General features: G+C 41.9%; 1 protein-coding gene and 1 pseudogene across 1 annotated transcript in view; one reads left to right on the top strand and one right to left on the bottom strand.

The window, feature by feature from the left end:
* Window positions 1–23,932, bottom strand: part of LOC111152895 (WW domain containing E3 ubiquitin protein ligase 2) — a 144,763-nt gene that overhangs the window by 95,023 nt on the left and 25,808 nt on the right. Inside the window, exons 3-4 of the mRNA XM_022511620.1 lie at window positions 20,886–21,033; window positions 20,408–20,529 (exon numbers count right to left, since the gene is read on the bottom strand). Of these exons, the coding sequence (XP_022367328.1) occupies window positions 20,408–20,529; window positions 20,886–21,033 (270 nt within the window). The remainder of the gene's footprint in view (window positions 1–20,407; window positions 20,530–20,885; window positions 21,034–23,932) is intronic.
* On the top strand, window positions 4,724–5,220 carry LOC111152896 (annotated as a pseudogene).

Genomic DNA, 23,932 nt, shown 5'->3' with positions numbered 1-23,932 from the left:
ACACCGAGACATCCTTACATCTAAAACGGCAAAAAACAAGATGGAGGGAAGAATGCCTTGACCACCTACCATGGACTAAAATGCAGGTCACAATACACCTCTAGAAGAAAAGAAAGGAGAACAGCCGTGGCTGGCATTCGTGTTTCAAGGGGTAGAATCACTCTTTGCTCAATATATGCTCCCAGAAGGGAGGGTGACGGGCTTCCAAAACCGAGAGGCTTACAGAACACTCCAGAGGCAGCAGTAAACCCCAGGCTACGCCGAGGCAGCCACGTACAGGGGAAAAGATTCCTGACAGAAAGCTTTTCTTCTTCCTTTAAGTGGGGTTTCACAAGGCAACCTCTCTGCTGGTGACACAGAGAGTGGGTCTGTTTTAACATTCATCGCAGGGGCCTGTGTGTTTACTTTTGAGACTTCTGGCTAAAAGGACTTTTTCTTTCAAACAGCTCTCCACTGACACCAAAGCCACGAACTGGACCCAGCTGTAACTCTGAGAAGCTGGGGATGTGGGGTTGGGGAGGGGGGTGCTTCTGGCTTCTTTGGGAATTCCTTGAGGTTCTGGCTTGGCCATATCTGCCTGAGGTGCAGATGATGGAAAGCAACACACAGAGAGCTTTTCAGAGACTATTAAAGACGGTTTTAAATCCCAATGCCTGGCATCTGGTGCCAATCAAGAAAACAGTAGTCACTGATGTAACTGCAACCAGACCAGGGCAAAATGAAACAAAGGCTTGCATTTGAAGGCTGGGGACGGATTCAGCCTGATGCCTCCCCAGAGCAGACACTCAGGACTACCCTGGCCCCACCTCTACCTCAGAGGTGAGTCATGACACTAGCCACAAAAACCAAAGTCACAACAAAAAATGTTCATCCTCACTAATCTAATTGAGGGCATATATTTTAGACATATGGGTTAGCGTCTTGTGTTCTAGGTATAGGAGTGAAGGGATGCCCGAGAGTGAACAAAAATCAAACAATGCCTGTTCCGTGAAGCTTATATTCCAGTTGTAGAGGGCAAGGAGTGATATACACTAAATATATCGTATTATATGGGAATAGTGCTAGAAAGAAAATAAAGCAGAGAAAGGAGCAGGGAACGTTCGGTAGGGAGGAACTGCAATTAAGACCATTTGGCCAAGGCCAAATGATTCCATTTGTACAAAATGTGCAGAAAAGGCAAATCTACAGACACAGAAGGTAGATTTGTGGTTGCCAGAAGTGGGGGGTGGAAACGGAAATTAATGGTAAGTGGGCATAAGAGATCTTACTGGAGTGCTGGAAAAGCTCATGTGAATGATGCACAACTTGGTAAAATTTTTAAAAATCACTGAATTGGGGCACCTGGGTGGTTCAATCAGTTAAGTGTCTGCCTTTTGCTTGGGTCATGATCCCAGGGTCTTGGGATTGAGCCCTGTGTCAGGCTCCCTGCTCAGTGGGGAGTCTGCTTCTCCCTCTCCCTCTGCCTCTCCCCATCCACATGCTCTCTCTCACTCTCATAAATTTTAAAAATAAAATCAATGATTTTTAAAAAATCACTGAATTATACACTTCTGAAATAGAAAGAATGGTCAAAGAAAGCCTCCCTGGGATGGTATCTGAGTAGATGGGAAGGGGGTGAGGGAGCAAAGCCATGAGGACACATAAGGAAGAATATTTCAGGAAGAGGGTAAGGTCAGTGCCAAGGCCCTGAGGCCAAGAAAAGCAGTGGGTTAGAAGAACAGCAAGGAGGCTTTGGGACCAGAGTGGGGCCTGTAGAGGGGGATAATGGTTGAGATAACAGAGGAGTGACAGGAAGATCAGGGAGGGCCTTTTAGGCCAATAGGGGAAGACTTTAATTTTTACTCTTAGTGCAGTGGGCAACCACTGTCAGAGTGTTATGATGTGGTTCACAGTTAGTTTGGGTTATTCTAGCTGCTGGGTTCAAAAGTGCACGGTAGGGAGACAAAGGGCATTGCAGGGAGACTGCTGAAAAGAGGCATCTGGACAGGGGTGATGGCAGCAGTCATGGTGAGAAATGGTCAGCTCCTCGAACATATCTCAAGGGTAACACAGGCGGGACATGCTAACTGGATGTGGGTCATAACAGAAAGAAAGAGTGGCATCAAGGAAGACACCAAGGTTCTAAACCTGAGCAAGACTCAGTCACCACTGCCTGAGATGGAGGAAGCTACGGGAAAGCAGGTCGCTTGACTTTTAACACGTTCCTTTGAAGATGTTAATTAGACAACCAGAAACACGCAGTCTGGTTTCCACGGCTGCCGCCCAGGCTGCAAGTCACATGTGTCCAGACCCAATTGAAAGCCGTGAGGCTAGATGAGATAGTGAAAGACGGGGGTGAGAGTGAACAAGTGGACGCAGGACTAAGCCAACCTGGGGTATCCCAATGTCTCCAGCCTGGCGAGGAGTAAACCAACAAAAAACAATAAAAAAGGAGTGGCCAGAAAGACGGAAAACCAGTCGGGTGTGGCGTCCAGAAAACCAAGTGAAAACAAAGTCCAGAGGAGGGATCACTCATCATATCCCATCAGGGAAGCAAGTGAGCCGAGGATGCCATCTGACCGCTAGATTTCACAACAGGGAGGTGACTGAGGCCTGTGACTCAGGGCAAGCAGGACAGAAGCCTCCCTGGAAGTTTCCCAAGAAGAGGAGAGAGGACTAAAGAGATGATTAACATAACAAAGAGTAATTGCTTTTCACTTAACAGAGGTGAACAGGTTGACAACCCCCAGCACCACGGACACAGAACAGGTAGAGAAGGGTGAATCGTGAGTGGTGAGCATGTGAATGGCCTGGGGCTTTGCAGCAGACCCAGGCCACAGGGATCAAAAACCTTGAAACTTGCATGCCTTTGACCCAGCAGCTGCATGCCTAGGAATTTACCACCTTAAGAAAAAAAATGCGGCACAGCTCTCTTTATAAGAATTGACTAAAAAGTTTTTCTTATAACAGTAAAAGAGTAGAAATGGCCAACAATAGGAGATTGGCTAAATTATGGCACATTCATTCCCAAAAAAGGCTACTGCAGCCATTGAAAATGGTCTGGTTTCACTGAGGTTAAAAAAAGAAAACAAAACTAAAAAGTGAAAAAAGTTACAAAGGAATCTGCATAGTGAGTTCCCATTTTGGAATAAAAAGTTACACATACATACATACATATATGATTTACATACCACCCCAAAAAGCTTAGTGGATATATAACAAAGGATTTATGGGGTTAACTCTGAACGTTAAAATTTTAGGTGATTTTAACCCTCTCCCTCATTGGAAGGCAGTAGATGCAGACAGGATGCGGGACTAAAAGGCCTGGATTAAATCCCTGTTCTGTCACCACCTACTGTGTGGCCTTGGAAAAGTTATAATAACATCTATCTATTTAGGTAACATCCCCTCATCTAAGGGGATGGCAATACAATCTATCTCACAGGTATACGGGAGGATTGAATAAGTTTTAATATTTGTATTTCGAGAATCAAAACAATGCCTGATACACACTAAAGCAGTTCAGAATGCTTTTGTCGGGAGGCCTGGGTGGCTCTGTCAGTTTTGGGCGTCTGCCTTCGGCTCAGGTCATGATCCAGGGTCCCGGGATCGAGTCCCACATCAGGCTCCCTGCTCCGTGGGGTGTCTGCTTCTCCCTCTACCCCCATCCCCAGTCATGCTCTCTTTCTCTCAAATAAAATCTTAAAAGGGGGGGCGGGCACCTGGGTGGCTCAGTGGGTTAAAGCCTCTGCCTTCGGCTCAGGTCATGATCTCAGGGTCATGGGATCGAGCCCCACATCGGGCTCCCTGCTCAGCAGGGTGCCTGCTTCCCCCTCTCTCTGCCTGCTTGTGATCTCAGTCTGTCAAATAAATAAATAAAATCTTAAAAAAAAAAAAAAAGGAAGGTTGTCTTTTTTTTTTCAAATAAGCATGGAAATCATAAGAAGAAAAACAACAATAATATTTTCAGTTTTAGAGGCATGTATTATAGAAAAAAATAATATTTTCAATTTGGAGAATTTCTCAGAAATTTTCTGTAAGCATTCCGCAAAACTAAAAAAACTAGGTCTTGTTTGTTTACCAGGGTTAAAAATCATGGGCTATGTAGGACTGCTTTGACCATTTCTATCATCAGGCCTGTTCAAAACACTGGAGTTTGTAGGTATGTCCTAAGTAAGATCTCCCGATCAGCTTAGAAGACTATCACTATCGCTTTTGTCCCTTCTTACTTCTTCCTCAAATTTAAGAAGCCGAGAACAGGGCCACCTGGGTGGCTCACTGGGTTAAGCCTCTGCCTTCAGCTCAGATCCCAGGGTCCTGGGATCAAGCCCTTTATCAGGCTCTCTGCTTAGCAAGGAGCCTGCTTTTCCCGTGCTCTCTCTGCCTACTTGCGATCTCTGTCAAATAAATAAATAAATAAATAAATAAATAAATAAATAAATAAAATAAAATAAAATAAAATAAAAAGAAGTAGTGAACAGGGGCGCCTGGGTGGCTCAGTGGGTTAAGCCGCTGCCTTCAGCTCAGGTCATGATCTCAGAGTCCTGGGATCGAGTCCCGCATCGGGCTCTCTGCTCAGCAGGGAGCCTGCTTCCCTCTCTCTCTGCCTGCCTCTCCATCTACTTGTGATCTCTCTCTGTCAAATAAATAAATAAAATCTTTAAAAAAAAAAAAAAAGAAGTAGTGAACAACTTTATGAATTTAAATGTATAATTATTTTTGCCTTTCTGCTTCCGCTAATGCCATGGCCCCTGCAATAAAGCTTGTGGGGTGGGGAGGCACAAAAAAGAAGCAAGTTCTTAAGTTTACCCTTGACGGCACCCACCCTACAGAAGACGGAATTGCGGGGGCGCCCGGCTGGCTCAGTTGGAAGGGCCAGTGACTCTTGATCTCAGAGTTGTGAGTACGAGCAGCATGCTGGGTGTACAGCGTACATACGTACATACATACATACATACAGAGAAGATGGAACCGAAGATGCCACCAATTTTGAAGAGTTTCTCTGAGAGAGAATCAAAGTCAACGGCAAAGCTGGGATTCTCAGTGGAGGGGTTGTAAGGAGCAAGAGCAAGATTATTGTAACATCTATGGTGCCTTTTTCCAAAAGGTATTTCAAATATCTCACCAAGAAATATCTGAAAAAGCACAATCTACGTGATTGGTTGCACATAGCTGCTAAGAGCAGAGAGTTATAAACTGGGTTATTTCCAGATTAACCAGGAAGAGGAAGAGGATGATTAAAAAAGTCATTTATCTGGAATATTTTGTAGGAGTTCTTAAATAAAGCGTGGGCGCCAAAAAATTAATTAATTAATTTTAAAAATAAATGTAAAACTGCTTTTAACTGTAGAGCCAATTTTTTTTTTTCATTTTCTCTCTTCTCCCTCTGATCCAAGTTCCAAGAATTAGTAGTCTTATTTATCTTTCAGTTGAAAAACTGGAAAAACAGCGCTGTGTTTACTTTAAAATAAATGCATGCACTGTCTGTCGGGCATGCCTCCTTGAGATGCACAGCCCACCCACCAGAACACTCCATCCTTACAGGAGAGTGAGGGAGGCGCTGCACCCCTCATGACTGGCCTATCTGTTCTCAAAATGTAAAGTGCCGGAACAACCCTCTGCTTATAAGATTTTTTTTAAAAAAGGGAGCTGTTTGCTTTCTTGCTTGCCTTTTTCTTTTCTTTTTTTTTTTTTAAACACACATGGGCCAAGAAAAGAGAGATGCATAGGAAATGGAGAACATAAGCAAGGGGCTTTTCAAAGTCTATTTCACTTTTCCCAGTGGTATGGGTACAGCAATTCTCAAAACACCTTGTGTGCATTCTAGAATAGAGGGAATGAGTAAATATACGGATGATGCTGAGAGCCAGAGCTCTCATACAGGAAGAAAGACAAGTTAGGAAGAGCCCTGAAGGACTGAACTAGAAATGGAGGTTCAATTATGAACTCAGAGTGTTTAATACATAGACACAGAAATAGATATTTACACATATGTGTGTATATATGTGCATAGAGAGCTAGCTAAATAGCTGGATAGACAGACAGAAAGTCTGTCAGAAAAAAATGAACACTTAATAGCTGAAAAAGTTTTGAAGAAGAGGAGCAGTGAGAAGAAACATGTCCAACCTGATGCTGCCACTCCGTCCAAAGAAAACAGTGAGACTGTGTAAAACCCATTAGGAAAAAAATACAACTGGATCCCTATCCCACATCATATATCAAAATAAACTCTCGACTGACTAAAGGGTTAAATATTTTAAAAACTAATTAAAACGGTCACGGGGCACCTCGCTGGCTCAGTTGGTAGAGCACGCGAGTCTTGATCTCAGGATTGTAAGTTCGAGCCCCACGTTGGGTGTAGAGATTACTTAAAAATAAGAAAGAAAGAGAGAGAGAAAGAAAGAGACAGGGATGAAGGAAGGAAGGGCGGACGAACAAATGAAAATTATCACAGGGGCACCTGGGTGGCTCAGTGGGTTAAAGCCTCTGCCTTCGGCTCAGGTCATGATCCCAGGGTCCTGGGATCGAGCCCCACATCGGGCTCTCTCCTCAGCGGGGAGCCTGCTTCCTCCTCTCTCTCTCTCTCTCTCTCTCTCTGTCTGCCTGCCTCTCTGCCTACTTGTGATCTCTGTCTGTCAAATAAATAAATAAAATCCTTAAAAAAAAAAATCTTAAAAAAAAAAAAAGAAAAAGAAAATTATCACAAGTGTCAACTTAAGGAAGGTATCAAGCTTACCGTTTTTTCCTATGCAGTTAGCTTTGTGGTTCTCAGACTTGAGCATATATCAGAATTCCCTGGAAAATCTGTTAAAACAGATTGCTTGAACCCCAGCCCCAGAGTTTCTGATTCTGCAGGTTTGCGATAGGGACTCAGAATCTCTATTTCTTTTTTTTTTCTTTTTAAGAGTTTATTTACTTGAGAGAAAGAGAGAGTACATGAGCCAGGGGGAGAGGCAGAGGGAGAGCGAGAAGCAGATTTCCTGATAAGCAAGGAGTCTGTCACAGGGCTCAATTCAGGGCCCCAGGATCATGACCTGAGCAGCAGGCAGATGCTTGACCCACTGAGCCACCCAGGTGTCCCAGAATTTACATTCTAGCATGTTTCCAACTGATGCCCATGTTCACCTCTTCTGATTTTTTTTAAAGATTTTATTTATTTATTTGACAGACAGAGATCACAAACAGGCAGAGAGGCAGCGAGGGGTCGGGGGGCGGGGGCGGGAAGCAGGCTCTCCACCAAGCAGAGACCCTGATATGGGGCTCAATCCCAGGACCCTGAGATCATGACCTGAACCAAAGGCAGAGGCTTAACTCACTGAGCCACCTAGGCACGCCTCAACTCTTCTGATTCTCTTAATGCCACCTTTATCACATAGTAAATTCTCTCTATATTGGAACATATTTAGAAAATAACATATGATGGAAGACATATAAGGATACAGGAGCAAGTTTGAAGAGATACCCACTAGCCAAACCAGGGATAATATAAGCATCAAAATAATGGCAGAAATAAATAATAACCCACTGAATGAAATAAGAATCCATGAATTGAGACTGATAATACATACCTACATGCCTAAAAGAAAAGGAAATGCTCTTCCTTGCAATAGTATAGCAACTAATAAATATACAAGGAATAGTAAAAAATTTGCAACCATCACAGTAACTGATTCAGAAAAAAATCATTAATGAATGCAAAAACAAGAAGGTGAAGGTGTGACAAGAGACAGATATTTACGTAATTGCGAAGTATTAGATCTCCCAAGAAATTACTTTTTAGTTATAAATAGAAAATAGCCATTTTACTGTGGAGAGCATGGCAGATACCACTTTAAGCCAATGATCAAAGTTAACATCAACAAAGTTAACAGTGAAACACACTGAGTCATATGCCTCCTGATATTTTGCACTGAGGACACAGTATCATTTCCGCAGTGTTGCTGCCAAAAATACATACCCTGAATCTAATCCTGAAGAAAACCCAGACAGAGCCAAACTGAGAGGATTCTACGAAAAGACTGGCCTGAGCTCCTCAACAATGACAGTGTCATGAAAGACAAAAATAGGCTGATGAACTAATTCCAGATTTAAGGAGACATGACAACCAAATGCAATGCCTAATTTTGCACAGGACTCTGGATCATGGGGGAAAAAAATCACTTTAAGTGCATTTTTGCAATGTTGCAAAAATGTTAGGTTTCTTGGTTTAATTGTACAGTGGTTAGGTAAGAAAACAACCTTCTTCTTAAAAAATAGACACTCAGGTATTTAGGGACAAAGAAGTACAAGGTTCTCCCAACGTTTATAGCAGCAATGCCCACAAACAGCCAAACCATGGGAAGAGCGCAGATGTCCATCGACAGATGAATGGACAAAGAAGATATGGTATATACATACAATGGAATATTACGCATCCATCAAAAAAAATGAAATCTTGCCATTTGCAACGACACGGATGGAACTAGAGGGTATGATGCTAAGCGAAATAAGTCAATCAGAGAAAGACAATTATCAAATGATTTCACTCATATGTGGAGTTAACAAAAGAGGATCATAGCGGAAGGGAGGGGAAAATAAAATAAGATGAAATCAGAGAGGGAGACAAACCTTAAGAGACTCTTAACTATTAAGAAATAAACTGAGGGGGCACCTGGGTGGCTCAGTGGGTTAAGCCTCTGCCTTCAGCTCAGGTGATGATCTCAGGGTCCTGGGACTGAGCCCCACATTGGGAATCTCTGCTCAGCAGGGAGCCTGCTTCCCCTTCTCTCTGCCTGCTTCTCTGCCTACTTGTGATCTCTGTCAAATAAATACATAAAATCTTTAAAAAAAAAAAAAGAAAGAAAGAAAGAAACAAACTGAGGGGGCGTCTGGGTGGCTCAGTGGGTTAGGCCTCTGCCTTCGGCTCAAGTCATGATCTCAGGGTCCTGGGATCAAGGCCTGCATCGGGCTCTCTGCACACAGCGGGGAGCCTGCGTCCTCCTCTCTCTCTGCCTGCCTCTCTGCCTACTTGTGATCTCTCTGTCAAATAAATAAATAAAGATCTTGGAAAAAAAAAAAAAACTGAGGGTTGCTGGAAAGGAGGTACATGGGGGGATGGGGTAACTGGGGGATGGGCATTAAGGACATGTGATATAACAAGCACTGGGTATTATACAAAACTGATGCATCACTGAACTCTACTTCTGAAACTAATAATATACTATATATTAATTGAATTTAAATAAAATTTTTTAAAAAGAATGATATATACATGGACTATAATAATAGCAATATAATATAGTGGCATAATAATAACAACAATAAATTACTTGTACTGAGCATTCAAAAAAAGTACAAGGTTGATAATTTAAAACGATTCAGGGGCGCCTGCGTGGCTCAGTCAGTTGGGCATCTGCCTTCGGCTTGGGTCAAGATCCCAGGGTCCTGGGATCGGGTCCTGCATCGGGCTCCCTGCTCAGAGGGAAGCCTGCTTCTCCCTCTCCCCTTTCTGCTCCCCCTGTTTGTGCTTGCTCTCTCTCTGTGTCAAGTAAATAAATAAAATCTTATAAAAATCTTATAAAAATATAAATGCAGAGAAAGGGGAACCCTCCTACACTGTTGGTGGGAATGCAAGCTGGTGCAGCCACTCTGGAAAACAATTCGGAGTAGAGCTACCCTAAGACCCAGCAATCGCACTACTGGGTATTTACCCCAAAGATACAAATGTAGTGATCCGAAGGGGCACGTGCACCCGAAGGTTTATAGCAGCAATGTCCACCATAGCCAAACTATGGAAAGAACCTAGATGTCCATCAACAGATGAATGGATAAAGAAGAGGTGGTATATATATACAATGGAATACTATGCAGCCATCAAAAGAAATGAAATCTTGCCATTTACAACAACGTGGATGGAACTAAATGGTATTATGCTGAACAAAATAAGTGAATCAGAGAAAGACAATTATCATATGATCTTCCTGATATGAGGAATTTGAGAGGCAGAGTGGGAGGTTTGGGGGGTAGGGAAGGAAAAAAAATGAAACAAGATGGGATTGGGAGGGAGACAAACCATAAGAGCCTCTTAATCTCACAAAACAAACTGAGGGTTTCTGGGGGGAGGAGGGGTATGGAGAGGGTGGTTGGGTTATGGACATTGGGGAGGGTATGTGCTACGGTGAGTGCTGTGAAATGTGTAAGCCTGACAATTCACAGACCTGTACCCCTGGGGCAAATAATACATTATATGTTAATAAAGATAATTAATAAATTTTTAAAAAGAAAAGAAAACAAAAAAAATAAAATAAATAATACAATAAAATGGTTTAGAAAATGATTATAGATGTAAGTATAGACAGGGACAATGTTAAAGCAAATGTATCAAAATATTAACAGCTGGATGCAGGATACAAGAGAATTCCTTGCCCCATTCTTTTAACTTGTGTCTCAATTTGACATTATTTTAAAATAGAAAAGATTTTTGTGCGGTTTTTTAATTTTTTTTTAAGATTTTATTTATTTATTTGACAGAGATCACAAGTAGGCAGAGAGGCAGGTGAGGGGGCGGAGGGGAAGCAGGCTCCCTGCCGAGGAGAGAGCCCGATGCAGGGCTCGAACCTAGGACCCTGGGAGCATGACCTGAGCCAAAGGCAGAGGCTTTGACCCACTGAGCCACGAGGCGCCCCTGGTTTGTTTTTGTTTTTTTTTTAAATCTACTTCAAGCTACATCTCCCTCCTTGCAGTGCCAAAATCTACAGCATGAATGAGGCCAGCTGCAGGAGAGGGGAACTACAAGAGAAAATCAGTCAAGTCTTACATCCTACCTGCTACCAATTTAGAAAGAAATCAAGACCATCCAGTGGGCAGATACAAATGGAACATGTTAATAACTACCGAAGCTGGGTGATAGGGATTCTGCTTGAAAATGCCCCTAATAAAAAGTATTTTAAAAATCAATATTCAGCCCCAATATGTGGCTTCCACACAGAGATGAGTAGAGCAATCCTTAAGAGCCAAACCAGTCCTCAGAGTCAAGTACTTCTCGCAGCCACAGCCAGGTCAAGGTCCTTTCAGAAAGTCAGTCAAGGCTGACCCTTATGCAACTGCAGGACTCGAGCAAAGCCCTCCACCGGGCATACCACACCAGCTGAGTTTCACAGTCAACTTCAAGTCCACCCAGGGGACAACAAGGCAGCGAGTGAAGGAGGGAATGGTAGCAGGACAGGTGCTACCGGTCAGGTCTTTTCCCAGGAAAGGCTGTTTCGGGAAGAGAGGCCACAGGGAGAGGAGTCACCTAACATGCCGTGACCTACTAACCTACACAACCATATTCATACTTAAGACACCACTCTGGACACATTCCCAGCCTAGCAGCTCCCCGAGGAATGCAGGTGCCAAGACCGTGGAGCTGAAATACCTCATGTTAATGGCAGCCTCTCCACTCCACATCCCCAGAGCTTTTGCATCTGTCCAGGCTTAGAACTCTCCCTTGAGGGGCACCTGAGTGGCTCAGTCGGTTGAGCATCTGCCTTCAGCTTGGGTTGTGATCCCAGAATCCTGGGATCAAGTCCTACAACGGGCTCCTTGCTTGGCAGGGAGGCTGCTTCTCCCTCTGGCTGCTGTTCCCCCTGCTTGTGCTCGTGGGCGCTCTCTGACAAATAAATAAAATCTTAAAAAAAAAAAAAAAAAGAACTCTCCCTTGGAACAACCTCGGGGCTACCTCCCATTTAGGCAAGGAGGTCCTACATCAAGAAACAAGGTCTCTGCCACCAGCTCAAGGATTTGAACGTCCCCAGCTTTGGGAAGAAAAGAATCAGTGGAGGCAGAAGGCTACCACAGGGGCACCTGGGTGGCTCAGTGGGCTAAAGCCTCTGCCTTCGGCTCAGGTCATGATCCCGGGGACCTGGGATCAAGCCCCACGTCAGGCTCTCTGCTCAGCGGGAAGCCTGTTTCCCTTCTTTTCTCTCTGCCTGCCTCTCTGCCTACTTGTGATCTCTGTCTGTCAAATAAATAAAATCTTTTAAAAATATATTAAAAAAAAAAAAAAGAAGGCTACCTCGGCTACTACTTATATATACTGAAACATGTCTGGCACTATTTTTAGCTCATTTAACCTCAAAATGACAGTTTTACAGATAAGGAAACAGAAGCACAAAGAAGTTATGTGATGGTCCAACGCCACAAAGCTGGTGGAATCAGGATTCAAACCCAGGGAGTCAGACTCCGGAATCTACATGTTCTTAACCACTTTTCTACGCAACAGCTCTGTAACCACCAGAAGCAGCCTTGCTCTAAACAGAAGGCTTTATGAAACACGGCTGGAATGTTACATATCTCGTCTATGCCATTGTCATCCTAGATTTCTTTTTCTATGAAAAAATAGCCCACTGCCTATTACAGCCCACATTTTCCATCAGATTTGGATCTGATGTGCCTCACTCCTCCACCCAGCCACATAATTTAAGTGCTTCAGCTGGTGCTGGCCGGAGCAGGAGGAGCTACAGTGACTGTCACACAGCATAAGCCCCTGAGTGGCTCTGGGCTCAAAGAGAAAAACCTCAACAGCAATTACAAACAAGGAGCAGAACAAGAGGTATGGATTTGCCCCTCAAAAACTGCTGGACAGTATCTACCAAAGCTAAACATACATCCACTCTGTGAACCGAGGGCCCTACGTGTGTGTGTGTGTGTGTGTGTGTGTGTGTGTGTGTGTGTGTGTAAACACACTCAATAGAAATATATGTATATGTCTTCCAAAATACATGTAAAAGAATATGCAAAGCAGCTTTGCTCATGATGGCCCCAAACTGGAAAAGAGCCCCAATGTCCACCAGAAGGACAATAAACAAACTGTGGTATAGTCATACAATAGGAACCTCTACCCCTATAAAAAAACAAACCAGCATTACATGCAAAAGCATGGGTGACTCTCACAGATACAATGATAAGACAGGACAAGAAAATGTACTGTATGATTTCACTGATAAAAATTCAAGAATAGGCAAAACTAACCAATAGTGTTAGAAGTCAGGACAGCGGTTATCTCAGGGTGAGCAAAGGGATATTGACTAACAGTAATGTGGGAATCTCCTGGGATCCTGGAAATGTTCTTTATCTTGATCTGAGTAGTGATTACACAGATGTGAACATATGTAAACATTCACTGAACTATATCACTTAAGGTTTGTGCACTTTTCTTTAAAAGAAAAAAATGTGAATACCCACGGGGGGAAAAAAAAAGCCAAGTTGAAAGCATGAAGGTTTTCATCATTAAACAAGACAAAAATAAATGCACTATAAGCTTTCAACTCAAAAAGCTATAAACGACCAACTGACTGGATTAAAAAATATATATATCTAGGGCAAATTGTTGAAAAAGTTAAAGTTAAAAATGGAATTATTAGGGTGCCTGGGTGGCTTAATCAGTTGGGCAGCTGCCTTCAGGTCAGGTCATGATCTCAGGGTTCTGGGATCAAGTTCCACATCGGCCTCTCTGCTTAGCAGGAAGCCTGCTTCTTCTCCCTCTGCCTCAGGCTCCCCTGGCTTGTACTCTCTCTCTCTCTCTGTGTCAAATAAATAAAATCTTTAGGGAAAAAAATGGAAATATTAGAAAATATGGTATAACTGATAAATCCAAGAAGCCTCATGAAAAATAAAGAGCAAAAGTTAAAACAAAAATGCTTACACTATTAAAAAAAAAAAATGCTTACACTAGTCAAGAAAAAAATTGGGAACAAATACCAAAAATTTTAAGTGAGAAAAGTTAGGAATATTTTTTTAAATGAGAATGAGATTTAAAATCTTTATACTGATAAATTTGAAAAATCTCATGAAACAATTTTTCTCAGAAAATATGAATTAACAAAATTGATGCAAGATGATCAGCAAGGGGCCCCTGGGGGCCCAGTGATTAAGCGTCTGCCTTCAGCTCAGGTCATGATCCCAGGGCCCTAGGACCAAGCCCCACATCTGGCTCCCTCCTCATCAAGAGGCCTGCTTCTCCCTCTTTCACTCCCCCTGCTTGTGTTCCCTCTTTTGCTGTCTCTCTCTCTAAATAAATCTTAAAAATAAAGAAAGATGAATCAGAAAAGCTGAACAAACCAATCATTATGGGGTAAAAAACTGAAAAAGTCATCAAAGAATTCTTTCAGAGAAAGCAGCCAGACCCAGTTGGGTTTTACGGGTAAGCTCTTTCCTGCACTCACGGAACAGATAATTCCCATGTTATAGAGTCTGTTCCTGAAGCTGGAAAGAGCTTCAATTTACTTTACAAAATTAGCTAAACCTCGATTCTAAAGCTGACAAAAATAGTACAAAACTACAGACAAATATCACTTATGATTATAGGCAGAAAACCCCCAAATAACATACTAACAAGCAATTCTAACAAAATTTTCAAGGAACAATTCAACATGAGCAATTGGGTATATTTTAGAAATTTAAAGATTGTTACTATTAGGTAATCAATGCAAGAAATAGAAAGAAGAAAAACCATTTAATTATCCCAATAGTTACCTTTTTTTAAAAAAAGACTTACTTATTTTAGAGAGAGAGAGAGAGAGCGAGCATGAGCAGGGAGGGAGAGGTAGATGGAGAGAGAAACTCAAGCAGACTCCACACTGACCTGGGAGCCCAAAGTGGGGCTTGATCTCATAGCCCTGGGATCATGACCTGAGAAGAAACCAAGAGTCTGACGCTCAACCAATTGCACCAGCTAGACTCCACCCAGCCCCAGTTACATAAAAGATATTTGACAGGGGCACCTGGGTGGCTCAGTGGGTTAAGCCTCTGCCTTCGGCTAAGGTCATGATCTCAGTGTCTTGGGATCGAGTCCCGCATCGGGCTCTCTGCTCAGCAGAGAGCCTGCTTCCCCCCTCCCCCGCCTGGCTCTTTGCCTACTTGTGATTTCTCTCTCTGTGTGTCAAATAAATAAATAAAATCTCAAAAAAAAAATATTTGACAAAAATTCAACACCCTTCCTGATTAAAACAATAACAACAACAAAAAAGTGATTAATAAACCAAGGCAGGGTGGGGCAAGAAGAGGTTACTACTAACACCCAACTTTACCCCCAGAGAAGAGTCATTAGAAGCCTGGTTACCAGACAGGGTGGGATGGTCATTCCATCACAACTAAAACAGGAAGTTATATGCAAAACAACTAATGGGAAAAAAGCATAATTATTTCCTAATGTGAGCAAAATTATCAATCTTAGAAACCACATAAATGTCTACCAAGAAAACCCAAAAGAAACTATTGAAAAACTATACTAAGAATTCAGTAGTTGACCGATTATAAAAACAAAACAAAACAAAAACATGCAAAAACTAATAGTCATATATCAACAACACTAAATTAGGAGGCCCAACAGGAAAAAATCCCACTAAAAATAAGATCAAAAATATTTTTACAATTTAAAAGAGTCTATCTAAAGGTAACTTCAAAATGATTTGAGTGAATTTAGAGACACTGCATGTTCTTAAGTAGAAAGAATTAGTATAGACATTCTCCATAAAGGAACTTTACATAGGATAGAATTTCCATAAATCTTAGAGGAGGAGGAGGAAGAACCTAAGAAAATAATTCAAAGTTCAGGTGGTATTGTCATATATGCAAAGAAAAAGAGGAAGGAAGATTTTGAAAAGCAGAGAAGCTCAAAAAGTCAGATATTAAAACGTGGTAATGTTATAACAGCTAAGACAGATTTTAAAAGTCTAATAAAACAACAGATGAAATGGAAAATCCCCCACAGGTCCAAGTATGTGTATGTGTATGTGTGTGTCTGTGTGTGTGTCTGTATGTGCATACATTTTTTTTTTTTTTTAAATATAGGCTAAAGGTAACAAACCATCAGGGATAATAATCACAGATTTCAGTAAGTAATGCTAAAGCAACCAGTAAACTCTAGGGAAAAATTAAATTAGATCCCTACTCACACTGTTCACAAAAATAAGCTCACTTGAAGAATTAAATGTGGGGATGCCTGGGTGGCTCTGCCTTGGATGAGGTCATGATCCCAGGTCCTGGGATTAAGCCCCACTTTGGGCTCCCTGCTCTGCAGGGAGCCTGCTTCTCTCTCTCCTTCTGCTCCCCACTCCCGCTTGGGCTCACTCTCTCTTGCTCTCTCGCTCTCAAATAAATAATCTTTAAAAAAAAAAAAAAAGAATTAATGTGAAAAAAGAAAATTACAATAAACTAGGAAAAACCAGAGGTGATGATTCATCCAAACTCAGGAGAAAGCCTTTCATAAAGAAAAAAGTTACAAATGCAAGTTTAAAACATGTTTGAAAAATTAAAAAAAAAAAACCAACAAAAAACTAAAATGCAAATGAAAAACTGGAAAAATATTTACAAATTATAAGACAAAGAGAAATGGCCTTAACATATAAAGAACTCTTTCAAAACTGAAAGAGAAAAATGTACACTTTGATAGAAAAATGGGCAAAGAACATTAATAAGGCAATAAACACACTCTAAAAACAATCTCCTTCAATAAATCATAGCATCAAAAGGCAGAGCGAAGTTGGGGTAACTTCGGAGCCATAACAACCAAATTCAAAGAGTAGACCTTGTCTAAATTCAGGCTCAAGCAAATAAACTTGAAAACAACACTTTGAGACAATAGTGAAATTGTACAGGAACTAGGTATTAGGTGATAATAAGGAATTCACGTTAATATTGCCAGGTGTGATAATGGTATAGTAATTATATAAGAAAAAATCCTTTTTGCTTCCTCTCTGGGCTCAGACCTAGTTTGCAGGTCCATGGCTAAATGGACCAAGAAGGTCAGAATCATTGGTACATATAAGACCCATTATGGTGCCTCTCGAAGGAAAATGGTGAAAAAGACTGAAGTAATACAATGTGCAAAGCACTCTTGTTCCTTCTGTGGCAAAACCAAGATGAAAAGACAAGCTTCAGGGATCTGGCTTTGTGCTTCTTGCCACAGCCACAGTGGCTGGTGGGTTTCAGACCTACAGTACGGCTCTGTAATCACAGTAAAGTTGGTGGCCATCAGAACCTTGCAGGACTTGAGAGACCAATAGAAGCTCCACCATCTGAAACATTAAGAGCCTATAATAAATGGGTTAATTTATGCAACAAAGTAAAATTTCAAAAAAGAAAATATATTTTTTAAAGATTTTATTTATTTATTTGGTGCAGAGAGAGAGAGAGAGAGACAGAGATCACAAGTAGAGAGACAGGCAGAGAGAGAGGGGGAAGCAGGCTCCCCACTGAGCAGAGAGCCCGATGTGGGGCTCGATCCCAGGACCCCGAGATCATGACCTGAGCCGAAGGCAGAGGCTTAACCCACTGAGCCACGCAGGCGCCCCGAAAATATCTTTTTTATAAGACACATGCTGAAGACTCTAAAATATAATATTGAAACACCTGTAATTTACTTTGAAATACTACAAGTAAAAAAAAAAAAAAATTAAATGAAGCAAATCTGGCATAATAATTATCAAATAGACAAAAAAAAAAAAAAGTCCCCAATAAAAGCCAAGAGGCAAAAGAAACCATCAGTCTTGACCACTGCTGATGGGAGAGTAAACTGGCAGAACTTTTCCAGAGAGTAATCTTGCAATATGTGTCCAATGTCACAGGTATGTGAAAAATATTCAAATCCAGCAAACCTATCTTCAATAATTTATCACAACTGTCAAAATGTGCACAAAGATTAATAAACATATAAGTTTAGGGGCGCCTGGGTGGCTCAGTGTGTTAAAGCCTCTGCCTTCAGCTCAGGTCATGATCTCAGAGCCCTGGGATCAAGCCCCACATCAGGCTCTCTGCTTGGTGGGGAGCCTGCTTCCTCCTCTCTCTGCCTGCCTCTCTGCCTACTTGTGATCTCTGTCTGTCAAATAAATAAATAAAAATCTTTTAAAAAAAAATTTTTACCATAGCATTATTTGTGACTATAAAATACCAAACACAACACCAATGTCCATCACACAACCACCTGAGAGACTACTACCAGGCAATCATCAAAAACTACACTTTGGAAGAATAATTAAAGCTATTTCAATATATTGGGGGGGGATACCTGGTTGGCACAGTCCATTAAGTGTCCAACTCTTGGTTTCAGCTCAGGCTGTGATCTCTGGAGTGAGATATCAAGCCCCATATCAGCCTCCACACTCAGCATGAAGTCTGCTTAAGATTGCCTCTCCCGGGGCACCCGGGTGGCTCGGTGGGTTAAAGCCTCTGCCTTTAGCTCAGGTCATGATCCCAGGGTCCCGGGATCAAGCCCAACACAGCAGGGGCTCTCTGCTCAGCGGGGAGTCTGCTTCCCTTCCTTTCTCTCTCTGCCTGCTGCTCTGCCTACCTGTAATCTCTGTCGAATAAAAAAAAAAAAAAAATCTTTAAAAAAAAAAATATTGCCTCTCCCTCTGCCCCTTCCCCTGCTCATTCTCTAAATAAATAAATAAATAAATAAATAAAAATCTCTCCTTTTTTTTTTAAGGACAAATACTGTATGATTCTACCTACATGAGGTACCTACTCAGATACATAGAGACAGAAACTAGAATGGTGGGAGGTGAAGAGAGGGAATGACTTGTTTGATGGGTACCGAGTTTGTGTTTGAAGTTCTGGAGACAGATGGTGGTGATGGTTGCACAATAATGTGAATATACTTAATGCCACTACGCTGTCCACCGAAAAATGATAAAGATGATAAACAGTTAGAAATAAATAAGTAAATAAAGATATACTGAGGGGCGCCTGACTGGCTCAGTCTGAAGAGTGTGTGACTCTTGATCTGGGGGTTGTAGGTTTGAGCCCCAAAATCCCCACGTAGAGATTACTAAAAAAAAAAAAAAAAAAAAATAAAAAAACTTTTTTTTTTTTTAAAGATTTTATTTATTTATTTGTCAGAGAGATAGAGAGGGAGAACACAAGCAGGCAGAACAGCAGGCAGAGACAGAGGGAGAAGCAGGCTCCCTGCTGAGCAAGCAGCCCGATGCGGGACTTGATCCCAAGACCCTGGGATCATGACCTGAGCCGAAGGCAGCAGCTTAACCAGCTGAGCCACCCAGACATCCCTAAATAAATAAACTTTTTTTAAAAAAGATATATTCATACATTTTAAAGAGAAAAAGGCATGTTGCAAGATATTATGTTTATGTATGGTCTCAATTTTGTTTCATTGATGTCTTAAATATTTATATGCAGGGAAAAAAAAGGTTCAGAAAAACCTATATCAAAATGGTAGTAATTATCACTAAGTACTGTGGCTTACAGGAGAATTTTATTTTCTTTGTGTGTCTATGTGCTTTCATGTAATTTCTAGTTTTTCTACAATTACTTTTATAATCAAAAGTATGTTGACAGAACAAATGAGGAAGGGGACAGTCACAGCGGCTGCTGATCTTAATGTGAGAATGTCCTCAAGTGTATTTCCAAATGACATAACAAACTTGATAATCAAATTATAAAATGCATGCTAGAGTTTGGGAAAATAAAGACCAACTCAGAAGATAAACCATCAGGGAATTAAAAGGCATATTCCTGGTTTTAAACAATTCCTGAAGGTGGAATGGGTTCACCACATCCCTGTGTGCCCCGCAGAAAGGGAAAGACCAGAGGAGCCTTTAACACCACTCGAGTGGCCCGGACAGGCTCAGAAAGAAAAGACTCTCGAATCAACACGGTGCTCTCCCTGGGAGTCAACACTCCCCACCCCCACACATCTCTCTTAAGCTAAATCCACTTTCAGAAAATATTTTCTAGACAGCAGACATCAAGAGAAAAAGGAGCCTTTCTTTCCATGGCATTCCCTCACCACATATGGTCGTGTTCTCAATAGAGGCTTTATGAGGGAGGGTCCAGATACCACAGGCATGGGCTATGCCACGGACCACAAGCAGCAATAAATAGACTGTAGGATTTGGACTGCCATGCAGCAGAGGCTCCCTGAATAATTAAGACAGAGCTTCCATCACATTGCAACCTTCGGTAAATGTTTACTGAGTGCCTACTAAGCACAAGGCACTATTTGTAACACCATCCTCCCGACACACACATACAAACACACGCCGCTTCTTTGTTCTGCTCAAGGACTCACACCAGGAAAGTAATGATTTAGGCTGGAGGCACCGGACGGTTTGAGTCAACAGGTCACATGTCACCCAGATTGAGAAGAGAGGAGGAGAGGCAGAAGGAGAGCATTCAACCTCCAGAAAGTATCAAGGAGACACATCACTGCATCCCACCAGGAGAGCCTGGGGACAAAGGAGGCTGAACCCAGCAGTGGAGGCAGAGAGGAGCTCCCGCCTTCCTAACACTCCACGACGGCATTCACAGGAAACAGCCACCGCAGCCCCTGGTCCTGGAGGAAACTGCAGCACCAGGCCTATCCGTGGCGTGTGAGAGAAACCCAAGCCCACAAATTCTTTTCCCCACCCCCATAAGTGAATCACACAGGCCACCCCTTCATCATACGTACTTTTGCCCCCATTGTTCTTCAGAACATTGGAGAGGTTGACAGAGGCAGTGCCTAGCAGTTCATTTCTCAAAGTATGGCAGCTCCAGACCTTCAAATCTAAATGACTCTGGGCCGTGACATTCCTGGAAAACAAAAACTTGATTCATCACATCCGAGCCTGTTGGTCTTCCTACAACTTAAAAGAAAACAGATAAACTTACTGCTGACATCTTGGAACCGGGGCGGGGGGGGGAGGGCCTCAAACACGGAGACACTTGTATGTGTACTCTTCCCCCTACAAAGCTGACCCTGTAACCATCCAGCTAATAATGAACGCTCTGTGACCTCAATGATGTAGAAACACCTGGTGAGAGGTGCCTTGGGAACCAAAGGCAGAGGAGTTAGAGGTGTCACAGGAAAGCAGGATCTCCCACAACCCCCGTGGAGCACCTTCTCTCTTTCTCCCAGGTTACTGCAAAGAGAAGAGACTCTCTCTTACAAAATGATGATCTCATTCCAGAGAAGCTCGGAGCTCCCAATTCGCTTCCCCGTCTTCTTGGTCTCACTGGGGAGTCCATCCACTGCCACCTCCACAAATGAGTTAATTCGAGGTTGACGGTTATGCACCTTGGGCTTTGCTGACACCACTGGACGGGAAAGAAAGAAAAAGTCAAAGATGAGTCAGAAGGCTCCCAGCTGCCCCCCTGTGGCAGATGTTCTCGCTCTTTTTTAGTGTTTCTTTAAAAAAAAAATAGGTTTGGGATTTTTTTCTGACCCTAAAAAAATTTATTTTTAAAAAAATGTAAGGATATTTTAAAACTATGAAGCATAAGGAAAAAAGCACTCCTAACCTGAAAATACTGGGATAATTATCATTGAGATATTGGCAAATCCACACTTAACACTCTCATCTTTTATGCTCCCAATTCTTCAAGAATTATTCTCCTTCCAAAATCAATTCTAAATGGCTATAATATGAGCCAATTGTATAGACGTACCATAATTTAGTTAACTGTTCTTTCAGTGCTTACAATTTCTCACTCTGGGAAAATCATCACGAATGTATATATTTGCATGCCCTTCTCAGTATTCCTCAAATGATATGAGTATTTTTTCTTCAAACTGCTTCATTCCTTTGCAAAAAGGATAAACCCATGTAGATACCAATATATCCACGTCACCATCATTGTACTATTAGGTTTTTTCACTATTTGCAAATCAGAGGTTAAAAAAAAAAAAAAGAAAATCATCTAAGTTATGGAAGATTTAATGAGCACTTATTACAGACACTAGGCTATGCACACATCATCTAAATGAATCCTTGAAACAAACCCATGAGACAGCGATTACATCATCACCCCCATTTCACCCAAGTGGAAGCAGGCTTGGGGAAGTTAAGTCATTGCCCCAGGTGACAGAGCCTGGGGGCTTCAAACTAGGATGTGCACCCAGGCAATCTGACACCCCACCACGATGTATGTCATTACCAGATTTTGCTTATTGGTTATATTACCGTTCTTCAATTACTAGTGAGGGTGAATATGTTTTCCATGAGCTTGTTAGCCATCTGCCTTTCCTGTTATATCTGTAACCTTCATGTGGCAGCATTTCTGATGTTTATTTGGTACGAGCAAGCCAACTGAACAAGTATGCAAGCATCTCTTAGAGCATATATTACCCATGGTGGAAACTCCAGGTCACCGAGACAGACCACACCTAAGATGTCCTCGATCCCATGACCCAAATCAGAGCATGTGACTGGCATTTCTCACCCATGAGGCAAGACTGAGTTCCCCTCTGATAAGGTTTAGCAAACCTCTCTCTCCCACACCCTTTTGAGAGTCCTATAAGGGTCCACAACTTGAGAAAGGACAAAACTACCTCTGGATTCTTTTAGCAATACCTGTGTTTTCCAGGACCAACAGAACAGTAGAGAGCAAGTCAAAGAACAACAGCAGCAAAAGCTGTGGCTAAGATTCAGGAGCAAGAGGGTATGGTAGGAGGAGAAACAGGTGGGGGCGGGGGGAAATGTGGGCCAGAGTAGAAAACTGAAATACTTTTCACATAGACTAAGGTTAACTGACGCCACCTTGTGGTGGGAGATTAGCTCTGCACACAGAGCCTTAAAAAAAGGGTCAAGGGCAGAGGACTAGTTATAATTATAGTCCTACCATTTTGAGCTAGACAGTTTCTTTGAAATCAACAAGTTCATAAGGAGAGCACCTGATATAATGATTAGTATTAGGTGTTACATAAGACTGATGAATCACTGAACTCCACTTCTGAAACTAATAATATACTATATGTTAATTAACTGAATTTAAATTAAGAAAAAAGAAGAAATCAACAAGTTTGAACACTTCATTTAATAGTTGGGCCAATTAAGTAAGGTGCAGGGAGGTGAGATAACATATCCAAAATCAGGGAGCACCAAGGCCAATTCTCAGAACTCTGTTATAATGTTTCCTTTTTTGTCCCTCTAGCTTTTACCCCTAGGTTCTTTTTCCCCCCTTTGGAGATTTATTTTTTGTTTTGTTTTGTGGTATCTTTACTTTCTTTTTTATCTTGACATAATTTCAGATTTAGAAAAGTTGCAACAAAAATACAAAGAATTCCTATAAACCCTTCGCCTAAGGGTCACCAAATACTAACTTGTTACTATATTTGCTTTGTTATTCTTTCTCTTTCCTGAGTCTCTCTCATTCACATACACATCCGTTCCTGAAATTCTGAGAGTGAGTTTGAGATGCTGTGCCCCTTTTCTTCTAAATACTTCAGCGTATATTTCTAAGAACAAAGACAGTTTCTGATAATACCATAATATAATTATCAACATGGAGAAATTAAATAATCTTTAAAACTACGATCTAATGTACAGACCTCATTTAAAGTTTGTTAAATGTCCTATCAATGTCCATTATAGCAAAAGAGAAAAGACACTTTGTGTGTGTGTGGCCCAAGATCCAATCTAGGATACATATTGCAGTTGGTAGTTTTATTCTGAAGTTTCCAATCTACAGAAAGGGTTAAAGAATAGGACAATAAGGGGCGCCTGGGTGGCTCAGTGGGTTAGAGCCTCTGCCTTCGGCTGAGGTCATGGTCCCAGGGTCCTGGGAACAAGCCCCGAATCGAATCGGGCTCTCTGCTCAGCATGGAGCCTGCTACCCCCTCTCTCTGCGGCCTCTCAGCCTACTTGTGATCTCTGTCTGTCAAATAAATAAATAAAATCTTAAAAGGAAAAAAAAAAAGAATAGGACAATACATAACTGTATATTCTGCAGCAACTATCACTTTGCCACATTTGCTTTTTTAAAAACCTTTTTTCCGGGATACTCACGTAGCTCAGTAGGTTAAGTGCCTGCCTTCAGCTCAGGTCATGATCCCAGGGTTCTGGAATCGAGCCCCACATCAGTGGGCTTGAACTCACAATCCCAAGATCAAGAGTCATGTGCTCTACCAACTGAGCCAGCTAGGCACCCCACCACATTTGTGTTTTTTTGTTTTTGTTTTTCTATGTGTGTGTCTTCATCACTGCTATTCAAGAGA

Source organism: Enhydra lutris, unplaced genomic scaffold, assembly GCF_002288905.1.
Source record: "Enhydra lutris kenyoni isolate GAN:26980312 unplaced genomic scaffold, ASM228890v2 scaffoldscaffold30, whole genome shotgun sequence".
NCBI classification, from domain to species: domain Eukaryota; kingdom Metazoa; phylum Chordata; class Mammalia; order Carnivora; family Mustelidae; genus Enhydra; species Enhydra lutris.
Note: the sequence above shows the minus strand (reverse complement) of the source record. Positions and strands in the feature narration are given on the sequence as shown.